This window comes from Rhinichthys klamathensis, unplaced genomic scaffold (genome assembly GCF_029890125.1).
Source record: "Rhinichthys klamathensis goyatoka isolate OS25496 unplaced genomic scaffold, OSU_Roscu_1.1 h1tg000090l_1, whole genome shotgun sequence".
NCBI classification, from domain to species: Eukaryota; Metazoa; Chordata; class Actinopteri; order Cypriniformes; family Leuciscidae; genus Rhinichthys; species Rhinichthys klamathensis.
Window position 1 is genome coordinate 4,182,522 of NW_026606629.1, and position 10,162 is coordinate 4,192,683.

General features: G+C 36.9%; 1 protein-coding gene across 3 annotated transcripts in view; it reads right to left on the minus strand.

Moving 5' to 3' along the window:
- The window catches only part of LOC130085895 (nebulin-like), a 62,136-nt gene extending 53,528 nt beyond the window's left edge, over nucleotides 1-8,608 (minus strand). For 2 of the 3 annotated variants that reach the window (XM_056251891.1, XM_056251892.1), the window contains exons 1-7: nucleotides 8,541-8,608; nucleotides 7,731-7,843; nucleotides 7,392-7,460; nucleotides 3,580-3,639; nucleotides 2,603-2,719; nucleotides 1,936-2,043; nucleotides 1,648-1,752 (exon numbers count right to left, since the gene is read on the minus strand). In XM_056251891.1, the coding sequence (XP_056107866.1) occupies nucleotides 1,648-1,752; nucleotides 1,936-2,043; nucleotides 2,603-2,719; nucleotides 3,580-3,639; nucleotides 7,392-7,439 (438 nt within the window). In that variant the 5' untranslated portion in view covers nucleotides 7,440-7,460; nucleotides 7,731-7,843; nucleotides 8,541-8,608. The remainder of the gene's footprint in view (nucleotides 1-1,647; nucleotides 1,753-1,935; nucleotides 2,044-2,602; nucleotides 2,720-3,579; nucleotides 3,640-7,391; nucleotides 7,461-7,730; nucleotides 7,844-8,540) is intronic. The other variant, XM_056251893.1, reaches the window with a different exon arrangement.
- Between the last annotated feature and the right edge of the window lie 1,554 nt (nucleotides 8,609-10,162).

Below are 10,162 nucleotides of genomic sequence, written 5' to 3' on the forward strand. Positions count from 1 at the left end.
ATAATATGCACATGAAATGAAACTTGTTTAACTCACCTCAACATGTCTTTTACAATCATTTAACCCGCCATGGGCAATGCTGAAGTCACTGTTACAAACTGTACAGCGTGCAAGACTGTCATTATGTTTCACTCTTATAAGACAGGGGTACACTTTTGTGTAGTCTGGCGTAAAATGTGTCTTATATTTTCGCTTTTTGGGGCACTCTCCCTCTGCCATGATGCCGCTCCTGTGTCTAGATACACTGAACTGATAGGTTCCGCGGGAGAAGAGATAAAAGCCCGCCCACACTGACAATTGATTGGTTGACTTACCAAAACAGGCCAATCAGGATGCTCTCTGTCTTACATGCACTTCTTGATGCACACACGCGCGGCACACACACACGCAAAGTCTCTCGCTCTCTCCCTCTCTGTCGTGTCGTGCGCGCTACACGGTTTGGAGCACAGTCTAACCGCTCTTGCTCGCGCGCTCTTGATTCCGGGAGATTTTAACTAATTTGCGGGCATCAGGGAGCCGCTATCAATATGCGGGAGACTCCCGGAACTTCCGGGAGACTTGGGATGTCTGTCAGTGCACAGACAATTTGTAGGCTATCATTTTTAATAACAAATTCAGTCTTGCGCGAGAACTCCGGTCTCACGTACGCGTGATCTTCCGTTATTTCCTATCACTTCTCGCGTTTGTTTGGTTGTGTTTGCGGACTAGGCAGAAGTTGTCGGCGATTCTTTCTTTTGTAAAGTCATGCAGTGTGAAACCTCCTGTCGCCGATCCATCGTGCAGTGTGAACAACTGAATGTTACCCCAGATAGTCATGCAGTGTGAAAACAACAGTGACCCGATTATTTTGAAAATCGTGCAGTCTGAACTCGGCATAACAGAAGTGGGAGGGGAAACTCGATTTACGCGCACCGCCGTCACCACGTGCGCAAACACATTCATCTACAACCTACATAACAGTTATGTCTGATCGAACGATTTATTAATTTAATTAATTCAATTCTGATTGGATTTTGTTGGTAGGTACTTAACCAGCTAAAAATACCTTCTTTTTGATTCGGAAAACACTTGAGTTTTACCACAGACTTGTCCCACCATCTAGAACGCAACTGAATGCTTTTTCAACATGCCTCAATACTTGAAAACCGCGGAAAACTACGTTTAAACAGGACATGACGGAATATTTACGTACATTTACAGCTGGTATATTCGCACAGGATTAGTATTACCTTGGGTTATTTTTCCGGACCTTTTTATAGAAGGTAAAAGTTGCCGTAATCTTTACTGACATTTTCTGTAATGATTACTGAGATGGCACATTCTTGAGAAGCTCTGGTAAGTACTTTACACCTCTCCATGTTAAACCAATTCAGTCAGAATAGGGCTTTAGAATGCAATATTGAGGACTGACGACTTGAGCCGTATTGTACATGAATACAATAATTTCTGCAGTGCTGAATCATCAGTTCTTTTCCCCACAGTGCTGTTCTTTCTAGCAAAGCATAATGGGGATGCATTCTTAAAGCTTAACAGCATAATAAGACCGTTTAAACAATTCTGTTATTATTATTCAACTCGATTATTAAACATTAATGTGTATTACTCTACTGAATTCACAAGTCTATATTTCTTGACACAAGCACTTACTTTGCTGATGAGCTCAGAGACATGCTTCACGTGGGCAATCTCACGAGCCTCACCATCATAGAGGCTGGTGGTTTTGGCCTTCAGTCCCTCCATACGGTATTTCACCTGAGTTATCAAAAAATGTATTGTTAGCGAAATTCACAGCATCGGCTAGAATTTTGCATGAAGTACATTGTTTATTAGGAGCTTTAGACTAAGAGGTTTCAAAAAGCATCAGTTAAAAAATAGTCCACATGAACATGAAGATTTTGCAAATATATAGTAATATATGATCCACAAAGGGTATACCTCACTCAGCTGCTCCTGGGCCTTCTTGATGCGAATCATCTCAGGTGTGTCAGCTGAAATGGCATAGGGCTGCCCCTTTGATTTATCATATTCCTCCCTGTATTTATTCTACAAAAGCATACAAAACAATACAGTACTGTGTAAGAGTTTGCTGATTTGGTGATTAAGAAACATTTTTTATTATTATTCAAATGGAAAATGCTTGATATTTTTGTGGAAACCATGATTTTTTTTCCAGAATTATTTGATGAATAGAATAAAAAAGAACAGCATTTAGATTTTCTTAAATGTAAAAGTCTTTTGATCAAAAAGCATCCATGCTGAATAAAATGATTACTTTCTTAAAAAAACAAATCTTTAATTACACTTTAATTTTTTTTTTTTTTTTTTATCTTACTATCCCAAACTTTTGAATGGCAATGTACATAGTAACTTCTATCAAATATCTGGTTTTATTCTGATGGTTCTCAAACTGTGACCTACGGACATGATGTGGTAACATTAATTTTATGCGAATCTGTTTCTGTTGTCTCCCACAAATAATGTAGCTAACTCGCAGTTATGAGGTTCATTTGGGACCGTTAACAGTCTAGTTAATTTCAATGAAATAAGAACAAAACATCAGTCAAGGAAACTTGTGGATTAATAGCACAAAATATTTTCCTACATGGCTGTACTGGTCAAGCATCTTCTGGCTGTGTGCCAGGTAAGGAGTCATGAACTTTGAGGTGTCCACCTTCGCCTTCTTCCTGACTGACCGTCTGGGAAGACCACCTGGTGTGGACTTAAAAAAAAAAAGAGCAATTACCATTCAAGAAAAATAGTGCTATAAATGAGAAACATCTCGAACATCTTTCACATTTACAGTATTTCATCGTTGAAGGCCAAACTGTTTTGGAGAACCTTACATCTCTTTTGGGGGCACAGTTTTGTGGGACCAAAATACCTAATTATCATTATAAGCAATCACAAAGCCTGTTTTGGTACATCTAATTTTGTCTGTATGGATTTATTCCAAAAACAAAAAATGGATGGGGTAAATTTAATTTTAACAGTTAATTTTGTTGTGTCTTCAGCAAACAATTCGTTAGTTTAATTTACCATGCAAATTAATACTTGGCTTTTATAGCAAATGAGTCAAAAGGTTAAACAGCATATTTCAAAGACAGGTCAGTAAATTAGTAGTGGCTAGATAGTAATTCAGTTAATGTTTATTTAAGAAAACAAGCAGAAAACTACAGAAAATACACTTTCGGGACAGTTAAACAAAGTGCTTAAAGCATTAGTTACCGCATACAGCTTTATACAAATATAAATTGAAGTAAACATCACATTAACTCGCAAAAAGAAAGCTCTATTACCAGACCCTCACTGTTCACTAACGCTCTGGCATTTGCATGGCTCGGTATCATGGGGGCTATTTTTGTAAATGCTACTCAAAGAATTTAATTTGGACATAATATTACATTTTTACTGACATATGAATTGTTAAACAAGGGAGTTTGTTTAATAATCCACTCTTTAAGTCGGTACCATTTGGATAGTTCTAACCAATACAAACTAAACTAGTCTGTGAAGGAATGGAATAGCCCCCATGGCATGTGGGAGGGACGCAGATCCGTTTCACCAGGGATGATCATTTACCTCAACACCATGAGACATTGAGGTGGACGTGGTGGTGATTGTTGAACCCTCCTCGTAGTACTATAAATATAGGAAAAACTCTGGGCTTTCAAAATGACGATCACACACTTCAGGAAAACACTACAATCTAGAAAAGTGACTTTTTCCAGCTCTGGTTCTCACAGACAAAAAATCCCTTAATCCCCTTCCCTTTAAGGCAATTCATTTCACTCAGCGGCCATCTTTGAAACGCCTCTCGGGCAGCTATTTCAGTCATGAAAGTACAGCTCCCATCTCTCTGAATGGGGAAATATCAAATTCTCCAAAGCTGTTCACCAAGCTTACGATAAAATTTCATAATTGAAGCAAACAACTGTCTCCTAAATTTTGTTTTTAAATGCTCGTGCTTTTTTTCAGGCTGGGCGCATGTGCAGTCATAAGCATTGGCTCTTTTATTTAGAAGGCGGGACTTATTCCGCCATCTTTGCACTTTTTCCTATTCATAGTAATATGAGTGCACCTCTTTGTATATCTAAAGTCTTTCTTAAAATCCACATTTTGACCAGAAATACATTTGATGTAGTTGGATCCTCTCTAGGCTTTTACCGAACTCTATCATTGTACCAGATATATGTCCTGTTATTCATGTTTACATTAATTACATTTCAAAGTCATCCATTAACCATTAATCCGTCTTGCATAATTTCAGCATGCTAATAAGAGGGTTCCATGTCATTTTTACCATATAACAAAATAAGAGATAGAAAAATAATCGGTTTGACTGATATTTCTTGCCAATATTCACACTTTTCTTTTTCTTAGTTTTTTTATTGAACGTTTAATATCAGGTTTATCGACAAATTACTTAATTTGGTGGGTCTCTGAAAAATCAAATACATCATTAGACCACTGTGTGTTCAACAAATAGGTGAAGTAATTTACATATTTAGTGTTTTATTTTTGCATAACTTTTTACACAACTTTTTTATAGCCATTCAGAATAAATGATAAACAACATTTTAAGCTTAACATGCCAAAAATATGTTTTAAACTATGTACTGTAGATTGCAAGGCAACTCTGCATATTATTCCATTAACCATAATAAAATTACATAAAAAATGGTCCTGATATTGGTTTTGTACGAAGTTCTGCAGATGACATGGAAAAAAACAACAACAACAGATGGCCACGAATCAAGAATTAATTCCCACGACTTATTAACTTATGACCATGTAGTACTAATTTGTTCTTTCATTCCCACACTTTAACTAAATTAAAACAAATCAATAACTTGGATTAATATGTCATGGGAGCTAATTCTTGATTCATGGCCTCTGTATCTTGTTTTCCCCCCACATATCATGTATGGGGCTCTGTAGTTTTAGGACATTAAAATAAAAAAAAAAATTGCTTAATGTTGCTCATGTCTTTCTAAACAAAACTAAATTGATAGTTGCTCATAAAAATCGCACTTAGTACATTCTTTAATATTATATTTTTCCACACAGAAAGTTGTTTTACTAAATTTTACTTAATTTGCTGTTAACTGAATACTTCAGTAATTGTTTAGGGAGTACAAATATAGTAATGAGGCTTTTTTTCCCAGTGGAGCTCTGTCGCTGACTGACAGAGCCGTATGACTGGCCAGTGCTAGGAACATTTTAGCGCCCTAATGACCTCAACACTATTATTATTTGCAGCTAACGTTATTGTCATGGTAGTAAATAGAAACAGTGGGTCAGGGAACAAATTCCAATACAAACACTTACATACATTTGACTCCAAACCTGTCCAGAGAATTAACTATCCCCTACTGGTATTTAGTCAGATATCATGACAGAACTCTCTGAAACCGTCACTGACAACAACATCACAAGGCCTAAGATCGTGTAAGAAACCTATGAAACCAGAGCAGGAAAAAAACACTCCAAATTTATGAATTTACAGGAGCTAGAGGCTTCTTTATTTGGACCAGCGGGCAGCAGAAAATTCTTACAGTATGTAGGTTTTATTAGCCTGTGCATTATATATAATTTTTCTTTATCTTTCACTTAACAGACAAGATATGGGAGATTCAATGAATATACTGTGAAGCAAAATCTCTATCTTCGTTTTTTTCCACAGGTCCTCCCCCCAAAGCATTTTAACAGCATGACGTTAACAGCAAAAGGAGTGTAATTTACAACACGGCTCGTCTCATTTGCCTCCCTGCGAGTCAGCCGTAGATGTCCACTTCTATATTTGTATCTCTTCAAAGAACAACTCAGCCAAAGCTGAAGGCTGCTTTTTCCATTAATGGGGAGATAATATAAAAATAATCCACAAAACTTTTGATATGTAGACTTTTATTAGTGCCACATTTATTTATAAAACACTATACCTGTAAATAATAAGTTCTGAAAAAGATTCAATATAATTTTATAGACTGTATCTGAAAAATCAATAAAATAGAAAAGAACAAAATGTGATTCTCTGCTGTCCCCAGAACCAATAAAAGAAGCCATTTTGATTAACACTGATACCTTTCAGGTTCTATTCTAAGTGTAAATGAAAGCAGTAGTGAAATCAGAGCGTATAACGTATATAATCCAAAATATTGTGTTGAGATTTCCATCTGCTCAAAATGCAAGATGATGAATTTCCATTTCCTGCATATGTTAAAGGGGAATCCAAAAGCATTTGTTCTTTCAAAACGTTCTTTCAAAAATAAAGCTCAAACACCTAATCAATGAAAGGTTTGGTTAATGCAATTGTTTGGTAAACCCCTATAAGATATCTACAACAGAAATGGACATGAAAGTATACAAGGTCTACTTTAACTCTATTTCTCTTGGAAATACTGAGTTAAAGTATCAACCTTCTGCTTTCACTCTTCCATTGGTCACTCAGACAGACACATTTATTTGTACATGTACAGACAGAATTTCAATGAATAACATGACAAAAACACATTGAGGTAAACGAAAACTGCTGGAAGCTTCAAGAGGAGCTGTGGTTAAATCTTAAAAATAAGCTCTATTAAAGAAATGACTGGCCGAAATCATATTTAAATAACATATTTCGAATCAGAAACAACATCTGTCATGAACTGTCCCAGTAAATGTTGTTTTAAGTAAATCAGCCAAAATACCTCAAAATATGGTATATTATGCAAAATGATGCCAATTGTGCAACCAATCGATTAAGTTTGAAATAACACTAGATTTTCTGCTCATAATGAAGCTTGCAGGCTAATTTGCTGAACAGAACATAATCCCACTGTTAGTATAAAAGTGAGAGTATTATATCTAACAATGGTTATTTCCATTCAGGCTTCTTTGGTTTGATCAGGAAAACATTACATTAGCATGTTCATAATATCTTATTATCAGATGATGACAAACTCCTGCAGGGGTCATTACATAACTGTCAAGTGAATGATGGTTTGCCACGTATGTAATTGATATCTCGTCAAGGTATTAAATTAATTGCATCTATTGAAAATAAAGCAGTGATACATTTATTGCTGGGAATGAAATATGTATTGAATGGAATTTAGTGGACTAGCCTCCGAGGAAGAGGTCATCTGAAATGGGATCCAATGCTAATCATATACGACATGGCAGCTCCTACTGAACTGCTGACGGTGGAGATATAATAGATCACTATTCATAGGGTTCGCCAGTACACCTATAGGACTGAGATCTATGAGGCGTTAATGTGAAAAGCCTATATAAGCTATTCAAGGGGCAACGTGAAATAATGTAGAGCAGAATTACTGTCACTCTTTCAATGAATGGGGGTAAATAAATAAATAAAATATGCATTGCAATGTATTGAATTTGTATCTTACCTCCTCCTCCTCCACAATCTCATCTTCATACTCTTCTTCTGATGCCATCTTCAAACAGATTTATTGAGTCTAACCAAGCAAATTAAAGACTATCAGACACTAGCAAGAGCTAATCTGTATAGTACATAATTGTAAATATTTACGAACTGCATTAAACTAATTCCTGTTACAGACACTGAGAAATAAACAGGTGTTTTTGAATACTTTAGATGGCAAATAAAGCTTTCAAATTCACCAGGACTTGAAGGACAATCTACAAAGAGGCATTAACAACAGGCTAGGAATGATTTGCCAATTTCAGAGTTAAAGTTAAAGAACCAAACTAAAAAGTTGACGTACCTTTACTATAGAAGGTTACAGTAGAATTTCAGCAACCCTACAGTAAAGAAGGTGCTCGCTTCCCATCCACTCGTGTCCCAATCTCCTATTCCACTTTATGTATTCCTGCAAACCTAAACAAAGACAAAAATGTGTCAGTTTTTCCTCTGACTGAGCTGACACTTTAGCGTGGGTGGATCAACAAAAGCAAAATTTTTATTTTGTGCTGAAATCTTTCTGCAGGCCTTGTTAGTTGAGAGGGTTTGACACCTAAGACCCCCCAAAACGCTGCGCCTCCTGGCTGAAGCCTTGCGACAGCTGCTCTGAATCGCTCCAGCTATTTGTCATGTAAACCAATGCTGCGGGCTGATTGGCTGGCTTTGTTTAGCTAGTGGAGCTCCAATGCCTTCTGAGGCTACAGGTTAATTTTAGGTATGACCACTAACTACCCTTTTTTAGGACCCAACTCCCAGAAAATGATATGAAATAATGCTTTTCTATGCTTTTTCATCAGAAAGATTGAGAGGAATGTGGATGGGACTTTAACAAACTCCTGTCCATGAGGTGAGTTGCTTCAGAAAGTCTTCCAAGAAAAACAAAGTCCAGGAATAAGTTCCAGCTTTGAGTAATTGGTTGTTCCTGCAATGGTGGCCAATACATTCAGATGACTTTTATCAGGCTGTGGTTAAAGGACCAGCATCGCCCTCAGCATCACTTCCATCTACCAACAGGCTGTAGAAGGTGGTCAATCCAACAGAGCAAGCCATGCAAAGAGTGCTGGAGAGTAAAATCTGGTGTGCTGTTTGATTTTGTGGTTTTTCCTTTGCTTACCGGTGACTTTAAAGTTAAAACGTTTCCCAAACTGCCAGAGCCTCCCCAACTCTTCCCTCCTGAGAAACGCCGGGCAAAAGCTCACAGCTGCAACGGCACTCCGGTTATCATGTGCCCCTATCCACCAATCAGTGGGCAGCATTCTCAGGTTTCAAAAGCTAAATATACACTAGCGACCCTTCAGAAAAGTGCACCTGTTCAGCAAATCATCAGCAATAAAACTATGAGGAAGAGAAAAGAAAACACTGGAAAATACCTGGTTTGTCTGAATGAGGGAATGTAGGGATGCAACATCCAGCAAGATGTTCTGTGGAGGTCTTGGGAGTAGTGGAGATCCTGGGGGGAAAATGGGGTCTTATCTGTGAAGATGGCTAGAGAAACTTCTTGAGGTCACTGGTTTACATCCAAATGTACATGGAACCTAGAGGCTGAAATCAAGAGTAAAATAAACTGTTGACTTGTCCACCCAATTACGAACCCATCTAGAGTGACTCAGGAACAGATAAGAATGATTTGATTATCAGTCTATATTCTATCTATAGGCATTATGCTCAATGCATGTGGACTGTCCATTATACAGCTAGTATAATGATGATCTAAGGATGAGTCATTATTAAATAGCTTTTTAGAAAGTGCCACTACAACATCTCCCAAGTACTTTTGAGCAGACAGACAGCTGCTGTCTCACCCAAATCTAATCCTGATGAGTACCTTACAGTATTAAACTATTCAGGGTCACTCAAAAATACAGCAGACACTATTTTTAAAGCACCCTGAGTGGCAGTAAGGGGATGATGTTTAGGCACAGGTATGTTTCCTTAAACCTATCATAGAGTGGAACATTTTGAACAATACTTTGCTGATACACAAGATATACAACAATTTTATCATGATGTGCTCCAGCCATTTCCACTCAAAAGTCCTACAGTTCTCCACTTCTCCATGGTGGGGCAGCATGACTGAGCTGAACGTGAATGACAGAGGCAGCTGTGACTGTGTCAGCTCAGTGTTTCCCACTGTCCTCTATTTCAGAACTCCAAACAGTGATGGAACAGTATAAATAAAGAAGTATAAAAACAGAACAATAAAATATTTTTTAAAAATGTATCTTTTTTCAGCTAGTTGCCAAGGCAACAATTCTCATTTTCATTTATTTTAACTTGATATACTAAAATAACTCAAATTAAAATAAATTATTAAAATAAATATTTAAAAATAAACAAATGACAAAAATACACAACAAACCTTCAAATTAAAATATAAAAATAAACAGTCATGGACTAAAAGGGTGGAAATAACATCAATTCATTTCCTCTATATTCCTGGCTTGGAAATTAATATAAGATACAAAAATGGGGTCAAACAGGGAGGGAATTTGCAGGGAGATGAACTCTAGGTTGATGATTCTATTCAACTGTCACATACTTTAAGATTTGAAAATTGTATTGATTTTCACATGCAATTTGCCTAACAGGGTGCATGTATGGGTGGCACAAGTTGCCATTAATAATAAAACAAATGTAATATTGATTGGATTAATATTTTAAAGATTGGACTAATTAGTTCATACTAACAGCAAAAGCAATCATTTCATCTGGGAACAGAGGAAAACATGGACAACT